The 23,568-nt window shown below is 46.0% G+C and overlaps 1 protein-coding gene across 2 annotated transcripts; it reads right to left on the reverse strand.

The window, feature by feature from the left end:
• Positions 1 to 3,636: 3,636 nt before the first annotated feature.
• On the reverse strand, positions 3,637 to 23,252 carry SRP68 (signal recognition particle 68kDa). 2 transcript variants are annotated; one of them, XM_014953404.1, is made up of 18 exons: positions 23,178 to 23,252; positions 21,167 to 21,182; positions 21,050 to 21,136; positions 18,774 to 18,840; positions 18,091 to 18,204; positions 16,052 to 16,247; positions 14,606 to 14,688; positions 14,264 to 14,373; positions 13,805 to 13,887; positions 13,355 to 13,495; positions 9,807 to 9,905; positions 9,421 to 9,485; positions 8,943 to 9,102; positions 7,488 to 7,582; positions 7,116 to 7,245; positions 6,608 to 6,683; positions 6,110 to 6,162; positions 3,637 to 5,635 (listed from the first exon to the last, which is right to left on the reverse strand). In XM_014953404.1, exons 1-18 carry the CDS (start codon positions 23,250 to 23,252, stop codon positions 5,408 to 5,410), a joined length of 1,878 nt encoding a protein of 625 aa, XP_014808890.1. In that variant the 3' UTR covers positions 3,637 to 5,407. The 2 variants fall into 2 exon arrangements, with proteins under 2 accessions (XP_014808890.1, XP_014808881.1); XM_014953395.1 differs by lacking the exon at positions 23,178 to 23,252 and having other exon boundaries at positions 21,050 to 21,219.
• Between the last annotated feature and the right edge of the window lie 316 nt (positions 23,253 to 23,568).

Below are 23,568 nucleotides of genomic sequence, written 5' to 3' on the forward strand. Positions count from 1 at the left end.
GACAGAGGCTGCCACAACCAGGAGCATCACTGAGCCAGGGTGGCTCGTCCCCCCCACCACAACCTGCCAGCCCAAACCCCCCCCGAGTGCTCTTCAAATCAGACATGAATCTCCTGCAAAGCTCCATTTTTTGAGCTGCTGTTGCTCAGATTCAGCGGCCAGTGCTTCTGTGCAGACCAGAAGGGGATGAATGTGTCTGCCACGGCTAATTCCGCACAGCCAGGCTTCGCCTTCCCCAACTTAATTTGGTGCTCGGAGAAAATTAGACGTTCTCCAGCTTCGGTGGAAAAAGGCAAGCACTGGAGGTAATTTAGAGGCTTTGATGCTGCTCTTTAGTCATTCGGGCACCACAGCCAAGGCATCGCTCCCCGGACTGACCACGGGCTGGGGATGAGAGTCACTAATCCTCCTGCACAGCGTGTGAGCCCGGGGCAAACTGCCCTGTCTGTGCAGGGACACCACCGTCCCCCAGCTCAGCAGGGGAGGGGCAAGAAGACTATTTTCCAGAGCAAGAATTTTAACTTTAATAACAACCCCAACACCACGGGTGCCCGGCACTGGAGGAGTTTGCCAAAGATCACAGTAGGGCAGCGCCTGGAAATGCTAAGTACACTCCAGGACCTGGGTCTGGATTTGAATTTGATGGCACTGGAGCACATGAAAGCTGCGCCCAAGGCCACGTGCGCACAACAGACATGCAAAATGCACCCTTTGAAAGTGGATTTTAACCTCCCCTCCTCTGAGACGTTACTGCTTTTTAGGCCAGAGGTGGGAAGGTTTTCACCCCGGGTTACTCGCAGCAGTCCAGAGAAGGGCTGGGGACGCGGCGGGGGGGACGGACACAGCCACCTCCCTCCCACGCAGGAATTTGCACTGGGGCTTAGCTCTAACCCAATCACCGTGATCCAGTGCTCTGCTCGGAGTGAGGTGCTCATCATTCACTGCCCCGTGCAAAACCTAAATCCCCAGCACAAACAAAAACAAAGAGGAGGCCACGGAGAGGATGGGAGGGCTGGAGCCCCTCTGCTGGGAGGACAGCCTGGAGAAAAGAAGCCCCTTCCAGTCCCTCAAGGGGTCCAGGAGAGATGGGGAGGGACTCTTGATGAGGGAGGGGAGCCATAGGATGAGGGAGAACGGCTTTAAACTGGAAGAGGGGAGACTGAGTTGAGATCTCGGGAAGAAATTCTTTGCTGTGAGGGTGGTGAGAGCCTGGCCCAGGTTGCCCAGAGAAGCTGTGGCTGCCCCATCCCTGGAGGGGTTCAAGGCCAGGCTGGATGGGGCTTTGAGCAACCTTGTCTGCTAGGAGGTGTCCCTGCCCAGGGCAGGGGGTGGCACTGGGTGATTTTTAAGGTCCCTTCCAACTCAAACCACTCTGATTCTTATGACACTCAAGGTGTTTGGGATGGATCCTCTGGAGCAAAGAGTCCCCCGAGCTCTGTCCCCACCCAAAACCCACCCCAATCCACTTCCACAAGATTTTTGCAGCCAGGGCAGCAGTTACCCGACGGGCAGCCACGGTGGCTTTGCCTTTGCAGCAGGATGGCAAAGGACGGAGCCTCTCCTCCTTCTCAGACACAGAACAGCACATCGGGGCGAGGAGACCTCACCCAAGGGGAGAGGGTCAGGGAGCGGCTGCATTTCACAAACCTGTTCACCCTTGGAGCAGTTTGGGTGAGCCCGAGCGGCGAGAGCCCAGCACCAAGCTTTGTGTAGGTGTGTCCCACGGAACCGCTGGGAGATCAGCTCCCGGGGCACGGCGTCGCTCCACACCAAACCCTCCCGGTGCCAGGGCCAGGGGGGTGCCCGGGGCAGGGCCCAGGAAGAAGAAGGACACGAGAAGTGACCCAGGTTTCTGCAGCGCTGCCCTGCACTTCCTCAATCCAGAGCAGGGGAGGGAGGAGAAGGCAACGTGGGCACCCAGAGCTGCTGCTGCTCCTGCCCCAGCCCCAGGAAAGCTCAGAGCACACGGGCTGCTGTGAGCCCACCGCTGCTGAGCAGCTTTTGGGATCATCATCTGCTTCCTATTCTGCTCTATCCTTCCTCTTGCAGCTTCCTATTACATACCGGGGGCACCCACTGCGCACTCCTCCCACCCGGATCAAAGGGCTCCTCTTTGGCAGCCAAACCGACCTCCCGCTGTTCTTACACTTGAAAATAGCAATCCAGTCCTGAGGAAGAAGAGGAGCAGCCGTATATAAAACACAGATCACATCTAATCACTCCTTTAAGCGAGGAAACTCCCAGTTTACACCCCGAGCTGAGCACCGTGGGGTATTTGCGTGTGTAGCTCTAACGGGGCAGGTGACAGGAGCTATGTGGGAGGACAGACATCTCTGGGCAGATGAACCTTCTCCCAAGAACCAGTTCTACTCACTCCCACTGCAGCTGGAAAAGGACTTCCCACACCCTTCAGCCCATGACTGCCAGGTGCATCCGACACCAGCAGAACCTGCAACCAGAGCATCTGGATAACGCAGCCACCAAGGCCCCGAACTCCCTGCAGGTGCTCACCCAGGACACTCTCTACCCAAAACACCTCAGATGAGACAGCAGTGACTTTCCCCAGTAACACCTTCAGTTAAAATTCCCCCCAACTCCTTGTTTTAAAGGAGGCAGAGACTGTTATTTAGGAGCTCTCAGGCCAGGCTATTACTGTCCCAGGTGTCACCTCTCATTTCTCTTTAAACTGCTTGGTTTGTCTCAAGCTAATCATCTCTCATACGTCCCATTAGTCCCTCAAGACCTATCCATTGTCACTAACCCCCCCTGGAGCGCCTGACCAGAAGTGAACACTGCCCAAGACACAAGTGTATCTCTGATGGTGGGGCCGAGGGCCACGACGTCCATCTCATTCCTGTTTTCATTGATGCAATGGTACCAGACACGGGCAGCTCAGCCTGTAATTAAAATTCCAGCGCTAAGCCCAAAGATACTCCATAGGAAAAGTTGATTGAAAGCAATAATCTTGACCGTTCTGCTGGAGCTTCCTGTTTGAGGGCAATCATATGGCCTACTTGCCAATTAATTAATGGAAAGAGAGCAAACACTTTAAACAGCGCAGCCTAATGAAAGAGCAGAGCAATAAGGAAGCAGGTTTCCAAGCACCATAAACCTGTGCTCTGCATCACTCTGCCTCTTTCAGGCACAACTGACACTCGCTGGTCTCAGGGCAATGGGTTTGTTGTGTCTCATCAGACACTTCACTTTCCTAACTGCTGCTGCCCAAGCCTCACCTCTCCCATTCCAAGGCCAAGAGCCTCAATAAACTTTGCTTTTCATCATACAGGTGACCTGAATAACAGTATTACTTTCTCCCTCCCTCTATTTTTTTTTTTTTTACATTTTTTCCTAGTGCCTCATCAGCGCCTTCCACGTTATTTAAGTCACAACCGGGCTTAGAAACCCCACTCTACTCACTGTTAACATCACACCAAAACAAATACACCAAGTTGCCTCTGAGAACTGTGCGTGTTGTTATCTGAGCCTTCGGGCAGAGGATCCTCCTCTAGAACTAAGTGGCCATTCCAGGGGTTCAGTAGCCCCAAGGTGATGGCGTGACCTCGATCCTCTGAACGCTTGGGAAGCAAAGAGCGCTCGATGTTCTCAAAGCTCAACATAAACTACACGCCTCAGAGGTCAGGAATAAAACTTTATTGTTTTCAGATTTCTTATCTGCGTTCAGCTAATCAGTTATCTGTCAAAAAGATGTTCAACACAAAAAGGCCAATTGCTCTTAGCTCTTTTCAAACGGTAACCGATTAGAAAGTGGCAGCAGCACAAGTTTCACTGGAATCAATCCAGGCCCCACATAGATTTGTGGTAGGAAAGCAGAAAGGAGTTTGGTTTGCAAACCAAACAGGAGAACAGTTCTCAAAGTGATTTAATATAAAAGCCAAAAAGGGGAGAGAAGCTCAGATTAACATAGACAGAAAGAGGTACCACGAAGGAGATCAACCAGCTGATGTCTGCGCCGGTCATTGTGTGACCTTCCCTTGTCTAAACTGGTGATTCCCCCCATCCATCTGACACGCACCTTGCATGGAAAATTCCCCATGACAACAACAATCCGACCATTTTAACCAATTCTTCTGTTTCCACCCCTATTAATCCCGATCCCTAAAAAATGGCAAAACAACGCCAAGTCAAGACAACCGGTGCAGAAGAATTAAGGCAGCAAGAACAAACTGCTGTGTCACCTTCCAGCTACAGACTGAGTGAAAACCCAAACACTGCTGGTAGAAACTTCCAAATACTTTATTTGGAACAGTTCTGCCCACGTGCTGTGTGTTGGTTTTTTTTTTTTTTCCTGTTTGAATGATGACAATTATGAAATCACCTGCATTTTGCAAGTGCCTATCACCATAGCACCTGGGTGCTTTATAAAAAAGCTGGCTGGCATGACAGAAGATCCATCACTCGAGAACCTACCAGGTTCCCATTGCTTATTCCTCATTTCAGGCCTATCTACTGACTGAGGACAAAGGAAAAGCAGCAGATGAACTCCAGAAAAAGATCATCTTGTTTTCAGGCAAGGTTTAGATCAGAGACAATAGGAACACTGAGAGACCCAACTTTCCCATGAAGAGCAAGTAGCTATTTCTAAAGCCACCCGTGAAGCAAGTTTTCCCAGAAAAAACTTGTAGGAATGGGTTCTATACTGCATTTGGGTATTTAACAAAATGTGTATCAATAAAGAAGAATCAATCAGCCCAGAGCACAAACTCACGTTATACTCCACCACAACTGGGGTAACCATTAACATTGGGAAAGGTGTTTGCCATCCTTATCAACAAAGAAAAAGGCTCTATTTTGTCATTTCTGAATATCACGTTTTTTAAAAATACCAAGACTTCTCTTTACATAACTACATATAACGTTTCTCAGTGGGGACTGGGAGTGAAAAGGGAAGTTAGCCCCCTTGGCTAGTGTTTCATAGCCTTCAGGTAGGCAGCCTCATCTTGCTGGTTTAGTTCTGCATCTACTTTTGCCTCTGGTTCCCCATCACACCCAGATTTCTAGACCAAAATACCAAATTACAGTGTCAAATATCGGGGCAAGGGGAGGAATCAAATTATACCTGTGCCCTGGTCCATGCTAAGGAGGTGTGCACTGGCCCTGAACAGGCCACTGGTCACAAAGCAAGCTCCAACTTCCCAAACAGAATAGGATTTTTCTGTGGTCCAGGTTATTTTCAGCTATTTATAGTGTACGTGTGTTTCCAAGTAGATTGTTTTGTCTTTAAAATACTGGGAGAGAATGTAAGTGCACAGACATATACACAGAACACAGGGAAAAAGGTGGTAAAACCTCCCTCTGTCAGTTTCAGGTGCAGATATTTGTGTTCTAGAACCTCTTGGAGCTTTCCCTTCAATACAGGATAAAACCTCTGTTCCTCTGGGGGTCCTGGTTAACTTTTGAATCCAAAAATGCCCTTTATATATCCAGTGAGGCCACTCTTGGCCTTCTGCTCCACCTTGTCCTCCAGAGGTGGGAAAGCAACATGATTAAGGGCCAGGTCAAAGAACAAGGGTTTGCAGGGAATGGGCTGGAAGCCCGGAGGGAAGTGGACGAGGCTGACTTGTTTGCTGACCAGAGAAGGATCCAGACAGAAAGTCTCAAACCGTTCCGAGAGAGGCTGAAAGAAACCAATACAGAAACATGAATTAAATACACATCAAATCCAAGCTGACAAAGGTCAAACAAGCAAAGAGGATTAAGCATCAACTAAGACAACGGAAGCTGAAGTTCCCTCAAGGAACATCTTGGGCCCTTGAAAATGATTCAAACCCCTGTCAAAGCATTGCTGCAGGACCTCTGGGAAACCTTCCCATGTGCAGGGAGAAAGCTACATTTAAAAAAATTAAGATGTCCCACTAGAATCTGCAAGCAGCTGCTTAGCCCCTACCCAAGGAACCCCAGCCTGTCAGCCATCTTCAGGACTTGCAGATGGAAAAAAAAACACCTACTAAAAGTCTCTTAAATACACTACTCACAAATGAACTCCAATCAGCATGACATTTCTCGAGTTGTAAGAGACACTCAGGTAACAGGTTAAAAGTAATATTCATTAAGAACATTACTGGAATTTGCCTGAGCTCTCCGTTCTTACCTTGCCATCCTTGACCTGAGATGGAGACTCAGTCTCGTGAGTATCATTTGCATCTGCAAAATTGAAGAAAAAGTGTTAAGAACAACAGGCTAGATTCTGGCATAAAGCAAGGCTGTCTCAGGAGTTGGCTGCTCTCAACTCTGAGCTATGAACCTTGCTTTCTGGGATATATAAGACAATATTTTCAGCAGAAGCAGCTGCTTTACAGACTAAAAGGATCACATATATTTATTTACAGCCATCACAGCTTTTCAGTAGGAAAAACCCACACATTTTTCAGTAGAAGCAGCTGCTTTATAGACTGAAAGGATCACATATATTTATTTACAGCCATCACAGCTTTTCAGTAGGAAAAACCCACACATTCTCCAGAGCTTACATAGATCAGTGTGAAGTGGAAAAACACTTGGAACTTCAGAAATTAAATAAAAGGAATGAAATAACTGCAGGGGCATTATTCAAGAGGCTTTAGAGCTCTAGTACCATTGTGCAACTCACCTAAAATAGCTGCTGCTTGCAAGGAGTATTTCTCCGCATTGACTTGAGTGATCAGATCCTGAACATCGGGCAGCTCCTAGGTCATTAAAGAAAATTATTTGAGAGCCTGAAATGTGTCAGAGTTTAAGAGTTAGGGCAAAGGTAAAACCTTGAAATGTAAGAACTAAGAACTTAAGTCCCAGTGCTGGTAAGTCTTCCCAGAAGAGGAAAAGCTACAGTACAGTCCTTCAGGCACTACAGAAGTAGTATCACAGAAAGCACAGATGTGAGGAAGTGGGGTAAATTGTTCTAGAGTTGTTACAACAAGTTACAACCAGCAAGCAAAAGGCCAGCTGGAGCATTTTCACACCACTAGAAAGTCTCTGCTATTATGTGTCAAGCAATCACACTCCCTGCTTAAAGATCAGTCTTGAATTGTAATGGCCTGGTATCTAATTGACAATAAACACTGGGACAGAGCTTAATCATAAAGTTCAACTCCCTTTCACACAGGGGATTGGGTTCCTACCTTCAAGCTGTTCGTATAAGCTCCAGCTCCTGACTGAACCTCGCGGGCGTATTTCAGCACTCTCTCATATAAAACAAGAGCTTCACTCCATTTCTTTACCAGGACATAAGACTGGGCAATGAAGAAACACCTGCAATGGTGAAAAGTGGCTCATTGACATGTACATCATCCATACCTTTTGCCAATTCAAATGATGGATAAGAGGAGATATTTTTAAGAAGAACTGGCCAGTTTCTCCTGAGCATCCAGTCTTCATTTCACAAAAGGGCAGAGGAATCTGCACCAAAGCCCTGTACAGCACATAGAGCTTTGGAATAATAACCTCTGAAGATGTAACACCCACTAAAGAAAACCTGGCTGTTTCTCAGTCACCTGTAAGCTTTGTACACAAGTGTCTTCAACCCAATCTCTTTCTGGAAGTTCTTGTCCTCTTCTAGGCCAGGAAGCTGTGTCAGTTCCACCAGGTTCTGTGCAAAACAGTGTCAGAGGAACAAATTCAGGCGTTGCTTTCGTCTGGAATCTGCTAGAGTAAGAGAAAGCTGCCCCTTTTAACACGTCAACAGTACACTCCCATGGAAATAGTTTCCAGTTTTCTAATTATTAGTATGCTAACCTTGTGAAGGCCACTCATTGAAACTTGTGCAAGTTTGCCTTCAGGACAGATTTCCTGACACAAACAGGAATTAGGACAAAGACTCCTCAGATTTCACATGAAGTAATTCTTTCATAAGGCATTTCCCTTTCCCATTTACAACTGCTTCAGCCACAGGCTCCCACAGTTAATTGAAAATTTATGTGAGAAATTGAGAAACTGCTTATGAAGAACAAGTATATTTGAAGTATTTTTAGCTGCTACTTTCTCTGGCTAGCAGAAACTAAGGCAGCTACCAGGGTGATGTATAAAATAGTCAGGAAGCCTATTTTAAAACTGCATTAGAGTGTATAACCAAGAGCACCCATTTCCTGTTCACAAACAGAATGGGTTTTTTGTGTTTTATGTAGTTGTTGAACAAAGTTCTAGTTCTAGTTCTTCAAAGTTCTAGTTGACAAAGGGCTGAATATGAGCCGGCCGTGTGCCCAGATGGGCAAGAAAGCCAATGGCATTCTGGGTTCTATCAAAAACAGCGTGACCAGCAGAAGTAGGGAGGTGATTGTGCCCCTGTACTCAGCACTGGGGAGGCCACACCTCGAGTGTTGTGTCCAGTTTTGGGCACCTCAATCCAAGAGAGATCTCGAGGTGCTGGAGCGAGTGCAGAGGAGGGCAACGAAGCTGGTGAGGGGGCTGGAAAACAAATCGTCTGAGGAGCGGCTGAGGGAGTTGGGACTGTTTAGTATGAGGAAGAGGAGGCTGAGGGGAGACCTCATCACTCTCTACAACTTCGTGAAAGGACACTGTAGAGAGGTTGGTGCTGGTCTCTTCTCACAGGTAATTAGTGACAGAACGAGAGGGAATGGCTTCAAGCTCCAACAGGGTTGGTTTAGATTGAACATTAGGAAGGAATTTTTCACCGAAAGAGTGGTCGGGCATTGGAACGGGCTGCCCAGGGAGGGGGTGGAGTCCCCATCCCTGGCTGTGTTTAAGGGCCGTTTAGATGCAGTGCTGAGGGACATGGTGTAGGGGAGGACTTTGTAGAGTAGGGGAGATGGTTGGACTCGATGATCCCAAGGGTCTCTTCCAACCTATGATTCTAAGATCTTCAACAAGATAACTGTAGGGACTCAGTTGCTCTTCAGACTTCACGGGCAGTTCACTTGCACTGTTATATTTCCTACAATAATTTTTTGTAGAGAAGCTCTCCAGTGAGCAGGATTAGTTTTGTTTTGTACCTGCAAAATGATATCGTACAGACGGATCAGGTCCTGAGGCCGCGGCGTGCGCTTGCCGTCCTCTTCCGACCGCTGCTGCTGCAGCAGTGCCTTCTGCAGAGACTTCGCCATGCTCTCGTTGCGCTTGATGGCTGTTGACAGCTTGATGTAAGTCAAGTAACTAGGATATGAAAGATCAAATACCATCAGCAGGCTGTCAGAACTACTCAGACGTTACTCTTTGTTCTGAAAAAAACTCCTCCCCCCAGTCTAAGATGTTTTTTCTCCTACTGGTATCATCTGAAAGGTCAACATGAGAGTCTTAAGTAAAACATTTTCAAAGCTGCGTGAATCAGATCCTTTTCCGTACAGTCATCCTTCGAGATCTGAGAGGCCCAGAACAAAAACCCCATAAACCACAAACAAACAAAAAATAAAAATCTTGACATGAGAGCACGATTTCTTCACACTAGTACAGGTAGCAATGTTTGCCTATTACCTGTGTAAGTACTGGATGTTGGACACCTTCCCAGAATCATTTTCCAGAGAGTGTTCCCGCTGCTTCTGTGGAAAGTGGGGAAAAAATACTGCGTGATTTACTTAAAACTGGCAGCCAAGGGAAGAAAATATCAGAAACAACTCAAGGTTTGGGTAAAACAGGGCAGTTATAACAGACTTCCAGGCAAAAGAATGAAGGCTTCTACATTGCTATTCACCCTCTCCAGTTCTGAAAAGAATAAAATCCAAGGTGACAGCAACTTTTGCAGCTTTTTATTAAAGAAATCCCAGCCACTTTTACTGTTAAGCAAGATTAACAATAACAAATCAGTCCCAAAGAGAAACACTATGTGGTCAAAAGCAGAAACACTGATGCTTGCTGCTTACCTGGTCTGGTTTCAGATCTTCCCGAACAGCCTGAATGGCATCTCTACACTCACTGAGTAAAGATTCAAACAAACGTTCCTTTGTCTCCTCATTTTCTGCCTAAGAGCAAAGGGAAGTTAAGACAGGCATCTATTAGAAATTTTTGTATCCTGCATCCCATGCTGCAAGAATTGACTGAGAAGATTAAAGAAAGTTTCTCCCCAGTTATGGGTGGCTAAAACTCCAATCTGTACCCCTCTGTAATATGTTTTAGGGAACAAACTGTTGGAAATTGGGGGGAACGTGGTCAGAGCTGAGAACTGAGCAGCACCAAAGCCCTAACACACACAGGGCTGATCACCTCATCCCTGCACCAGCGTCCTTCCCAGCAACACCCTTCCCTTCCAGGATGGCACCCACATTGCTCTGGGAACAGCTGAGGTTGGACTGCACTGTGGGAAAGGCCCAGGAAGAGAAGAAGAACTGAGCATTACTGAACTGGCAAACTACCAACACAGACTGCTCTTGTTATGCTGATTTAAACTTTTCTCATGTGGTAAGAACACGTAGATGATTATCTCTTCTACACTCCCACTCTAGTAATGCTCACAGTGGCAATAATTTGCTTCTTTGAAGCATTTTTTCACAGTAACCCTGTATTTTAGTAGCAGGATTGACTGAGTGCTTTTCTGCTGTCACCACAAGTTTGGTCAAAAAAAAAGAAGCAGTTTTTGGCCTTCTGCCACAAAAACAAAATTTGAAAACAACTTTTAAAAAACAAGTTGAAGCCTGATCTCAGCCTAATGGACTGGCATATCATGTACTCAATTAAACAATGCACCCAAAACCAAACTCAACTTCCATTCAGGTGACTGAGGAGGTAACTAGATGGGGATCGCAAGATCCTTACTGATTCCCTAAGAGAACGCTGCCCAGAAACAAACCTCATCCTTAGCAATCAAAGGAGGGATGAAGGTTTATCAGCACCGTGTTACACCACTTCCATGTCATGTAACAGCAGAAAATGAACTTTGCTGCAACAAATTCACAATTGTCCAAGTGAATAAAAAGCTGTCTAAAACCATGCTCATTTGTTTCTCTTCAGCAGAGCTCTGCAACTTCTGCCTCTCCTCTTTTCAGCTTTGCAAACCCATTAAGGAATGTTATTTTTACTCCCTCACAAAACCTCAGGTATCTTGACCCAAGATGGAAGCTTTTTGTTGGGTTTTTTTTTTTTCTTCAGATTTGCTGCAAGAATTTTTAAGGTGGGACTAACTACTGAGAATAACCAGAGACGAGTCTGACAGCATTCTCAACCTCGCCCAGAGGAGCGCAGCAATTTCACTGTATGCACAAAAATGAAAACAGACATAGCTAGATCATCAGTCAAGCACAAACAGGGAAAGGGCTGGGCCATGCAGTGAAACAAAGGCTTTCCCTTCTAAGCAAAAACTCCTAAGGTTAAACCCATTCTATGTGTAAATACACCTATGTTCTGATTTGGGAGATAGCAGATCATAAAACTGAGATACAAGTGCTACAGCCAGTGACTCAAGTGCCCTGGTAGAACAGCACAAGTTCATCTTAAAGACATCCAGGGAACTGAACCCACTTCTGAAAGTCTAGGAGCGCTCACTTCTAATTTTTCCTTTGTTCTAAAACATGGTGTATCATCTCTGAAAGTTATTACCAGATAGAGAAACACTTTTGTCACTCTTCCCTTTAGCCTTCTCACTTCTACCTGGTTAGAGTCAACGGGCCCTTGAAGTCACGTATTCAAGCCTACAAAAGGGCTGACATCAGTAATTTTAAGCTTGGATTCGTGTTTCAATTTGGCTTATTTGCTCTGCTTAGTTTATTTGTTCTGTTTCTCCCCTTACCAGTAAGACACTGAAGGCACAATATAACTGTGGTTAGAATCTCTGTTTTTACACAAAACACACATTTGTGTTTGCCTCTAATCCAGCACTACTCATGCTAGGGTTTCAACTTAGGGAAGTTGAGCAGAAAGGTGCTAAAGATGCCAGGAACCACAACGCATTTAGCTGAAGCCGGACTGCCCATCACAGATGACACAGCAACTGCAGAATTGCTTTAAAAGGCCAAGTTTTAGTCCTCTGGAAATGTAAATACAGCTGCTGCACGCTCAGCTCTCACTAGGACTAGCTGTGATCACCAGGACAAAACTCCTCTGTTTAGTCAAGAGCTTCCAAGGAACACAGAGTGAGATGAAAACAACTTCAGATCACTGTTCTGCCACAGCTTTATGGGGGGCGACCAAACCAGAAAGGTCCTACTGGACCTGCTAGCCTGGCAGGATGAAAATTAAATGAGAGAACACTGAACTCTAAGATGCACTTCCACCTGCTGGCCATGCTCATGCACTGCCTGCAAAAAAGTATATTTGGCAACATACAATTCATAAGATTCTGACAAGAATGGTTAATGTTAACGTTTCCTACCCAGCCATATCCTGTTTATCCTACTGGCAGTATCTCCCTACTACTATCTCCTGCTCCTGCTGCTTGCCTTATACCTTTGCAAGGTTCTAATTTTGTCATTTAAATTGCTTTTTATACTCATTCTTCTCCTGGTGATACATGTTTTTTGATGATGCAAAAAGCACATCCTTAGTGGCAAAAACTGTCAATAAAGATCCTTCCCCTGCCTTTTTAAACAGCAAGAGTGCTGCGTGCAGCCACTAGGAAGCAGAATACAACACCTGGGCACCATTTCCAAGAAAAAACTCCATGTGGAAAACTTGGCTGCGATACTAAAGACATGCAGAGCGTGTGCCACTGCAAGTGTTTCAGAACTGTTACATTTGAAATTGATTTACATCCTGACATTCAGTAATCCTTTACCGCTTTTGAGGATTTGCATAAGTCAAGAAGAAAGTAATATAAAAATCGCAGCACCTGCTTCACCTAGAAAATTGGTTTTTGTTGCTGAAAAAAAAAAAAAATGTGATCAATGCATATCTTTTTCTTTTCGATGCTCTGAAGTCGGATCATTTGAGCAAGATACTTAAAGAAATGAGAACGGTAATTCCAAACCAAATAATATAAAAATCATAGCACCTGCTTCACCTAGAAAATTGATTTTTGTTGCTGACAAAAAAAATAAACGTGATCGATGCATATCTTTCTCTTTTCGTTGCTCTGAAGTCGGATCATTTGAGCAAGATACTTAAAAGAAATGAGAACGGTAATTCCAAACCAATTACTCTTAAAATTGTAACCTTCCCTTCCAAGTGACTTACAAATAATAATGGTCATCACCCTGCCCCGAGAGGTAGCACTTCTGGGCAGAACAAAGTGTTCAAAAGAGCAGTAATAGTCAGAGCAGATCTGCCAAACTACCACTTAGGAGACTGTGGGAACTATCCCCAACTGACACTTAGCTTTGCATTATGGTCAATATTCCTACTTTTACTTTTGGCCTTCCAACCCCAAGTTTGAGAAAAAGCATTATTCAAAAGCTTTTAGTCTGGGTATCACGTATTATCCTGCACTTTGAAGGAAAGGGAGCAGTTAGAACATCAGCACTGGAGATGGCTTCTGGGTTACCTGAGCAATCGCTGCTTCGTTGTCAGCCAGCCCCAGCAAGAAGATCCTCACTTTGTCTATCTTCACCGGAACGGTTCTTCCTCTCCACTCCACCTCGCTCATCGTGGCCGCCTGCTTTGCTCGAGTCTGGGTAATCAGTGCCTGCAGAGAACAGACTGAATTATGAGCTTAAATTTTCCAAAGCTCGATATCCAAACCCAAACCTTTCAAATTCACATTAGACTTGGCTATTTTCTTAGGAGCCTGCATTTTCCAAAGCTCGGTGTGCAAAACCAAAACTTTCAAATTCACATTAGACTTGGCTATTTTCAAACCAAAGGGCTTTTTAGGGAAGTGTGGTTTCCCAGAGCCCAGGCTTGCTTATTCTCTTCTAATATGGTTAAGATTTTGAATGCTATGCTCAACAGAGTGATAATGAATGTTTCAAGGTGAAGCATTCAAGTAAGTTACCTCCAGTTTTTCTGCAAGAAGACCTTCAGTGCCACCAGACCTCAGCCTCATCTGCATCAACTCATTCATGGCAGACTGGTCACCTGAGAGAATTAACAAATCAAGGTCAAATTGCCATCCCAGCTCACAAGTTATTGTAATATATAGAAAAGCCAATCAACAGATTTTATACTGGCAATTTATGGACAAAGAGGATAAATATGCAATTTCATTTGATGTCATAAGCAAACTAATGCAAACTGGTATTTTGCCTTTTTACACAAAACCACATGCACTGTTGTAAAATAAGTATATTTCTCCATTGCTAAACTGCCCCAGAACATGTGCAGAATTTGCCCAAAAAATACTATGGACTCATTCCAGTGTCACTGAGAACAGTATTTAACCACCAAGTCAGTATTCCTTTCCTGTGAACAAGCCTTGCTCTTTGTTGGAGACAAGGTACCCCTCCTTCCTTACCAATATTATAGGCACAGTAGCGAATGTTGGGCGAGATCTCTTCCACACGCTGGTTATACAGTACAGCTTGTTCTTCTGTGAAAGCATTGGCCAGTTTTTCATATATGGTCCTACAGTAAAGAATATATATTAACACTGCAGTACGTGCTGGTTTGTGATACGCTGTCTTAAGGGAAGAGTTTGCCTCTCTACTCTGGAGGATGCTATTTCTTCAGTAGTACCTCCCAGTTAAGCGCACACTTAACTAAACAACCCACAGAGTTTTGAACGTAGAGAATATAAACTTACTAGACTGATCCAATGCTATTTACTAAATGAAGCTGGGGAAGTGGGGAAACTCACTTGCATTTGTTGAAAGCCTCCATTGCTGCCTTCCACTCCTGGTGTTCGAAGCGAAGCATCCCTGTGAGGTACGCCATGTACGCCTGCGGGCAACGGAACGGCAAGTTAATTTCCCCAAGCCCACCAGCCAGTTTGTACAAACTTTGGAACAAAGGCTGTTGTTGTAATTCCTGCAGTAACTAAGCCTTGACCTTTTCATTTGGTCTTCCCACAGTAACATGAGTATTCCTGAGTAACATGCTCTAGCTCTAGGCAATCCTGCTTCAGCAGGGGAGTTGGACTAGATGATCTCTATGGTCCCTTCCAACTCTAAAATTCAGTGAAATTCAGTGAAAGACAACTGATTTGAATTATAGGTTACCAGCTACCTACCTCTTTTTCATTTTAACTAACACTGCTACATTTTGAATCAGACGAAAGCAAAGATGTTTCTTGCTCGTCATGAAACCAAGGTGACCCACTGAGGTCACAAAACCTTTTTTTCCCCCCCCCAGCAATAAGCTACAAAATGGCAGTTTTAATTAACTGAGTACCACTGCAGCCCCTTGTTCAAAGAGGCTGGTGCCACCACAGAACTGCTTTTTCTGCGTTCCAGGAACTGCACCCACAGGTTTGTCTTCTAGATGGCTATTTTAGGACATTATAAAAATAGGTAACTCAACAGATAAGCATAGATTCTTAGGCTGTGTTGCACCATCTTAGTCTCCCCACAATTCTTTTTACTTTTATTAACATACTGCCCTTTAAAGCAAGGACAATCACTTGATACACCTATAAAACTTCCACATGCCAGGTCCTTGCCTTGGCTGGTGCCACCAGTTATTTCTGCAATTCCAGCAGTCGCATTAACAGTGAGTCCAAGTCATTCAATGGGAGACATCATCCAATTTGAGAATTGCTCCGTTTTGATTATCTACTGCTGGATGAGATTAATCCTTATGAGGAGAGGCTGAGGGAGCTGGGGTTATTCAGCCTGGAGAAGAGGAGGCTGAGGAGAGACCTTATTGCTCTCTACAACTCCCTGAAAGGAGGGTGTAGAGAGATGGGGGTCGGTCTCTTTTCTCAAGTCACAGGCGACAGGACGAGAGGAAATGGCCTCAAGTTACACCAGGGGAGGTTCAGGCTGGATATTAGGAAAAAATTTTTCACTGAAAGGGTTATCAGCCATTGGAATGGGCTGCCCAGGGAGGTGGTTGAGGCCCCATCCCTGGAGGTGTTCAAAAGCCGGGTTGATGTAGTGCTGGGAGGTATGGTTTAGTGATGATGCTCCTTGTTTGTTGTGTGGGTGTCTATTTTTGTCAAAATTACGTTGACGGTTGGACAAGATGATCTTTAAGGTCCCTTCCAACCTAGAGGATTCTGTGATTCTGTAATCTCTTCACCCAAAATGCAAAGGTTTCCTGTCCAGCTTTTGCTGTAAGACAGGAACAAAGAATTGGTGTTTACCTGAGCTTCCAGCTTTGTTTTAGCATCCACTCTGTTACTCTCACACAGCCGCTCCAGCTCCTCAGCGTGTTTCACGGCTTTGCGCAGGCGCGACAGCAAGTGGAATCGTTTGCGAGGCTCCGTGTTTGCTTCCTGCTTCAGCTGCATGGCGTAACTCCAGGCTCGCTCTGCATCCATCAGAATCAACAGCAAATACCTACGGGGCAAAGGAAGATTGATGAAAAAATAATGACATTCCAACAAGTATTACCACGTCACCACTAGTTCTCTTCCATGCGAGCTGTAAAGTTTTGTAACAAAAGTTTAGCTTGGTTTCTTAACATTAGCTTTTCTTTCTTAACATTCTAAGCACACAAAGGCATATTATTCCTAACTCTTCTCTACTGTACTTCTCACTACAGAAATGTGATCACCCAACTGAGGCAGAGAATTTGGTACCATTCTGGAGCACTACACACATTGCAGAGACAAACGGATTTATGATTTTAGGTCATTCTTTAAAACTGGTTCAATATGGGTAAAAGTGTCTGTTTTCCCACCAGCTAATGCTAGAATAATTAATGCTAGAATGCATCTGGCTCCTTAACAAGCCAGGTGAAGACAGTATCATGTTTTCTTTTCCCCACAAGAAAAGATGCGACAGCAGACATTTCAAGTGTTTCTAAAAGATGGGAAACAAGTCCAAGATCCTGGCTGTTCTCCACATATTCTATCAGACCAGCATCCTGCCACAACAGCAAATACCTACGGGGCAAAGGAAGATTGATGAAAAAATAATGACATTCCAACAAGTATTACCACGTCACCACTAGTTCTCTTCCATGCGAGCTGTAAAGTTTTGTAACAAAAGTTTAGCTTGGTTTCTTAACATTAGCTTTTCTTTCTTAACATTCTAAGCACACAAAGGCATATTACTCCTAACTCTTTTCTACTGCACTTCTCACTACAGAAATGTGATCACCTGAGGCAGAGAATTTGGTACCATTCTGGAGCACTACACACATTGCAAAGACAAACGGATTTATGATTTTAGGTCATTCTTTAAAACTGGTTCAATATGGGTAAAAGTGTCTGTTTTCCCACCAGCTAATGCTAGAATAATTAATGCTAGAATGCATCTGGCTCCTTAACAAGCCAGGTGAAGACAGTATCATGTTTTCTTTTCCCCACAAGAAAAGATGCGACAGCAGACATTTCAAGTGTTTCTAAAAGATGGGAAACAAGTCCAAGATCCTGGCTGTTCTCCACATATTCTATCAGACCAGCATCCTGCCCAATTCTGAAGCACTACACACATTGCAGAGACAAACGGATTTATGATTTTAGGTCATTCTTTAAAACTGGTTCAATATGGGTAAAAGTGTCTGTTTTCCCACCAGCTAATGCTAGAATAATTAATGCTAGAATGCATCTGGCTCCTTAACAAGCCAGGTGAAGACAGTATCATGTTTTCTTTTCCCCACAAGAAAAGATGCGACAGCAGACATTTCAAGTGTTTCTAAAAGATGGGAAACAAGTCCAAGATCCTGGCTGTTCTCCACATATTCTATCAGACCAGCATCCTGCCCAATTCTGAAAAACTAAAACTGGCAATTCAGTATTTCTATTCAAAGGGAAAGGATCATGTCTCCAACCACAACCTTGCTGGCTACACCATTTATGTTATCAGCATTCACATGCTGGGATGCAACTAATCTGAATAAGGATTTCCTCCTTAATATCAAAGTCATTTACTGATTTCATTATGAAAAGAAGCCATTTTAGCAACTCTGAGGTGAGAGAAGGAACTGGCTGTTGCCGCTCCTTCTTCTCCCACTTGTCCACATGATGAAGCAGGATCTGAGCAGCACCTCTTCCCCCTGCACTGCAGCCTCAACCTTCATCTTTTATTAGTATCAACAACACACGTACATCTCTGAAAAAAACCATTTCTGAATATATTGTACAGAACAGCTTTCCACCATGTCCACATGAAAATAAATTACTGAAATGAAAGAAATTATTCACTAATACACTGAATGCTCAATTCCATCCAGTACCTGTTGTCTGAGAGAATCTCTTCAGTTACTTTCTTCCCCGTGAACTTGTGCCTGTTTCCCATCTTGAAGTTGAGTGTTTTTCGGAGCCGCCTCAGCCTGCGGGAGCAATAACCCCTAAGGAAAAGACAACCACAGTCAGAACAACTTTCTTTGCTGTGCTCTCACACCAGAAAAAAAAAAGAAGAAGAAAAAACAAAAGGACTAAAGGCTGTGACAGGCAACATTTTAACTAAGAATTCCATGTATGACATACGGTAAGAGCTAGTTCAGAAACTAGCTGTAAACCAGTAGTTAACAGAATAAAAGAAAGGTAAGAAGACATGTACTAATTCCTGATCATGGAAAATCAGAATGATGTTCTCTTTACTGTCTAATTGCTTTATGTATCTTTATTGATCACTGAATTCTGGAAGAGTATAGTGATTATCAGTGAGGTGTTAACAAACAAGCTCTCAAAGTGCAACAGAGAAACAAGAGTCTGTCTGTATCCTCTGAAACGGAACAGCCACAGCACACTATATCTAACGAATAAAAAATATGTGTACATTGCTTCACTTGGAGCAATTTGTCAATGGATATTTAGTTAGCAGACCATTTTTGTTGCCTGCTACAACGGGTTTACATTTTAAATGAAGTAAGCCAAGCCCCAGTAGTAACTCAGGAGATCCACACAGCTTACTAACCTGTACCTCTGGAAGTCTCCATGTCGCAAACCGTGCTGCTGCTGAGACTCCTTCACAATCTGAAGGACTGCATTAGTGTTAAGGCAGATCGACAGTACAGTCTGTTATCAGTTTTTTATTCTACCCCAAAATAATGGAACTCTAAAGGTTGCAGTAAGCAAACGTGCTTAGAACAGAGGGCACCCAAAAACCTCCTAAAGATGCACGACTGAGAGAACTGATGGCCCTAAAAGACCTCATGACTCCACTGCTTCCCTTCAGAGCTTTACGACTGTCACCAAGGCCAGGACTAAGATGTACCACAAGCACCTCCTCTTACAGACAATCACAAGTGCTCATTTCAGGATAATAAGCTATGCCAACAGACACATCTAGGCTAATCTGACTGACTGCCTTAGCTACGCTATATCCATCCCTCCCCAGTCACACTTGTGACAGTTTTGTTGGCAAAAATTAATTGGAGAGAAGCCTTCCTGCTCTTAAACTTCCCATCTCTCAGGAAAAGGACAGAAGTACCACAGAGCAGAATCACTGCTATCTTTCTGGCACAGCTCCCACAAACAAACTGGTTTCTGGATACAGAGAACCTCATAAAAAGAGCTTTTGGGAAGAATTCAGGGGGCTTATTTTCTACTCAATTTCTTCTACTCTAAACTTACTGTATATTACTGTAGCAAATACTCCATGACAATGTACTGGCCTCTGAATTTAGATAGCATCGCTCCATGATTTCATATTTGCATCCTGTGTATTCTGTCCATCCTGTGCTGACTTTATTCACTTAAGTTATGCTACCAAATAAAATCATACCATATTCTGGTAAATTTGCCAATGTCATTCATTCAGTTTACAAGGCAGACTATTTTGTGAAATAAAATCTCCGTCATAAACAAGAAATCTCTGTGCTATATGTGTTTACATCCCAGAACTTCCCTTGAAAGCTTTACCAAGATGCCTTAAAAACGTAGAAACAAAGACAGATTATACAATGACCCCATCAAAAGAAACACTATTACTATGGCCAGAGAAAAAGAAACCACCACACTCTTACAATCTAAAATGGCAGACCTCTATCAGAGTGTTTTCTTGTAATTACACCTTTAAAAAAGTCTCTTCAGTTTAAGTATTAAAATCAATAGTTACTACACTGAATTAGTTTGCATCTGTGGAACAAACAAGTCAAACTGTAATGCCTCAACACAGTTCAGGGCACTCCTCATCCTCACTGTCTACCTAAGACTTTTTTCAGACTGTCTCTCAGCCTGAGCAGTTACTCATTGAATTCAAATCCTCCATTTTATTGACCTTTTCCCTGACTTTGGTATTCCTAATGTTACTGGGGTGACTACTGTGTCACCATCTTACTCTACAACTTTACAACACCTGCCATATGCTAAATGTAAACCTGCAACCTGATTTCAGTTGGGTTTTCCTCTCACCCAGAAGATAAAACTCGGCGCTCTCACAGCTGTGCAGCTGGACTGGTTTCACATGGAAGTTTCACACACAAAAATGCCATGACCTTTACATGCCACATCAGATTTCAGAAGTGCTAAATCTAGAAGAGCCAGTCTGCCATCTCTGCATACCTGTTAGATTTATTTTATCCACTATTGCCCGCTTCAAGCATTAATATTACCGCCAGATTACTGACAGCCTGCTCTTATCTACTGCAGGCAGCCTAGCGCAGAGTTCTGCTTTGAAGGCTGAGAACAGCCGTCACACGGTTTGGAAGGAGAAACTAGAATGGTAAAGAACAAAACCACGATTCAAAGATGCAAAGCTGGTGCCCCGATTTCATCCCAATGAAACCCTCGCCGCCAGGGATGGTGCAAATGCCTCCGAGTTAGCCCAGGCTGTCACACTGACACTCTCTCAGGCCAGCATCACCCGAGGCCCTGACCCCAGGGTGCACAACCTGCTCTCAGATCACCTTCGCCCAGGTCCCCAACCCCAGGGCTCACAACCTGCTCTCAGGCCAGCATAGTCCGGGACCCCCAGGGCTCTAAACCCAGGGCTCACAGTCCAGCTACCGCCTGCGGATGGGTCAGCGCGGCCTGGATGGGCCCGCCGCCCTCAGCGCCGCCTCCGCACAAGGACAGGGGAGCTTCCACCGTCCCTCTCCCACGAGGAAGCGGAGGCGGCCGTGCCCGCCCGCCCGGGGCCTGCCAGCCCCCGCGCTCCCCACAGCGGCCGCCACGTCCCCCTGCCGCCCACGGGGCCGGGCCTGCCACGTCCCGTCCCCCCCCCGCCGCCACCGCCGCGGCGCAGGATGCTCTCCAGGCCCAAGCTGTCGCCGAGGCCGCCAGGCTGCGGTCCCGCCGGTCTCTCGTTCTCCTTGTTCTCCTCCGCTCCTCCTCCGCCTCCTCCTGCTGCTGCTGCTGCTCCTCCACGGCCGCCACCTGAGCCCTGCCGCTCCGCCGCCATCTTGCGCCCGGGCCGCCGCGTTGCATCATGGGCCGGGGGAGGAGAAGCGCGCGCCAAGGCCGGGGCGAGCGCCGCCGCCGCCGCGGGGGCAGACGCAAAAATTAATTGGAGAGAAGCTTTCCTGCTCTTAAACTTCCCATCTCTCAGGGAAAGGGCAGAAGTACCACAGAGCAGAATCACTGCTATCTTTCTGGCACAGCTCCCACAAAAAACTGGTTTCTGGATACAGAGAACCTCATAAAAAGAGCTTTTGGGAAGAATTCAGGGGGCTTATTTTCTACTCTAATCTTACTGTATATTACTGTAGCAAGTACTCCATGACAATGGCCTCTGAATTAAGACAGCATCGCTCCATGACTTCATATTTGCATCCTGTGCATTCTTGTCCATCCTGTGCTTACTTTATTCACTTAATGCTACCAAATAAAATCATACCATATTCTGGTAAATTTGCCAATGTCATTCATTCAGTTTACAAGGCAGACTATTTTGTGAAATAAAATCTCCGTCATAAACAAGAAATCTCTGTGCTATATGTGTTTACATCCCAGAACTTCCCTTGAAAGCTTTACCAAGATGCCTTAAAAACGTAGAAACAAAGACAGATTATACAATGACCCCATCAAAAGAAACACTATTACTATGGCCAGAGAAAAAGAAACCACCACACTCTTACAATCTAAAATGGCAGACCTCTATCAGAGTGTTTTCTTGTAATTACACCTTTAAAAAAGTCTCTTCAGTTTAAGTATTAAAATCAATAGTTACTACACTGAATTAGTTTGCATCTGTGGAACAAACAAGTCAAACTGTAATGCCTCAACACAGTTCAGGGCACTCCTCATCCTCACTGTCTACCTAAGACTTTTTTCAGACTGTCTCTCAGCCTGAGCAGTTACTCATTGAATTCAAATCCTCCATTTTATTGACCTTTTCCCTGACTTTGGTATTCCTAATGTTACTGGGGTGACTACTGTGTCACCATCTTACTCTACAACTTTACAACACCTGCCATATGCTAAATGTAAACCTGCAACCTGATTTCAGTTGGGTTTTCCTCTCACCCAGAAGATAAAACTCGGCGCTCTCACAGCTGTGCAGCTGGACTGGTTTCACATGGAAGTTTCACACACAAAAATGCCATGACCTTTACATGCCACATCAGATTTCAGAAGTGCTAAATCTAGAAGAGCCAGTCTGCCATCTCTGCATACCTGTTAGATTTATTTTATCCACTATTGCCCGCTTCAAGCATTAATATTACCGCCAGATTACTGACAGCCTGCTCTTATCTACTGCAGGCAGCCTAGCGCAGAGTTCTGCTTTGAAGGCTGAGAACAGCCGTCACACGGTTTGGAAGGAGAAACTAGAATGGTAAAGAACAAAACCACGATTCAAAGATGCAAAGCTGGTGCCCCGATTTCATCCCAATGAAACCCTCGCCGCCAGGGATGGTGCAAATGCCTCCGAGTTAGCCCAGGCTGTCACACTGACACTCTCTCAGGCCAGCATCACCCGAGGCCCTGACCCCAGGGTGCACAACCTGCTCTCAGATCACCTTCGCCCAGGTCCCCAACCCCAGGGCTCACAACCTGCTCTCAGGCCAGCATAGTCCGGGACCCCCAGGGCTCTAAACCCAGGGCTCACAGTCCAGCTACCGCCTGCGGATGGGTCAGCGCGGCCTGGATGGGCCCGCCGCCCTCAGCGCCGCCTCCGCACAAGGACAGGGGAGCTTCCACCGTCCCTCTCCCACGAGGAAGCGGAGGCGGCCGTGCCCGCCCGCCCGGGGCCTGCCAGCCCCCGCGCTCCCCACAGCGGCCGCCACGTCCCCCTGCCGCCCACGGGGCCGGGCCTGCCACGTCCCGTCCCCCCCCCGCCGCCACCGCCGCGGCGCAGGATGCTCTCCAGGCCCAAGCTGTCGCCGAGGCCGCCAGGCTGCGGTCCCGCCGGTCTCTCGTTCTCCTTGTTCTCCTCCGCTCCTCCTCCGCCTCCTCCTGCTGCTGCTGCTGCTCCTCCACGGCCGCCACCTGAGCCCTGCCGCTCCGCCGCCATCTTGCGCCCGGGCCGCCGCGTTGCATCATGGGCCGGGGGAGGAGAAGCGCGCGCCAAGGCCGGGGCGAGCGCCGCCGCCGCCGCGGGGGCAGACGGGATAGGGGAGGACCCGGGCGGGGGATGGCGGGGGAGGCCGAGGGGGACCTCAGGAGCGGCGACCCGGGGATGGGAGCCCTCAGCCGGGACGGGGGGCTCACTCGCGGTTTGGGTACACTCCACCTCCCCATGGCGATGGATCGGACCCTCCTATCCCCCCCTCCATCCAACCTGGGCAGCCCCGGGGGAGCCTCTCCGTCCCTCAGCACCTCCCGGTCCC

Source organism: Calidris pugnax, unplaced genomic scaffold (assembly GCF_001431845.1).
Source record: "Calidris pugnax isolate Ruff unplaced genomic scaffold, ASM143184v1 scaffold9, whole genome shotgun sequence".
Classification (NCBI taxonomy): domain Eukaryota; kingdom Metazoa; phylum Chordata; class Aves; order Charadriiformes; family Scolopacidae; genus Calidris; species Calidris pugnax.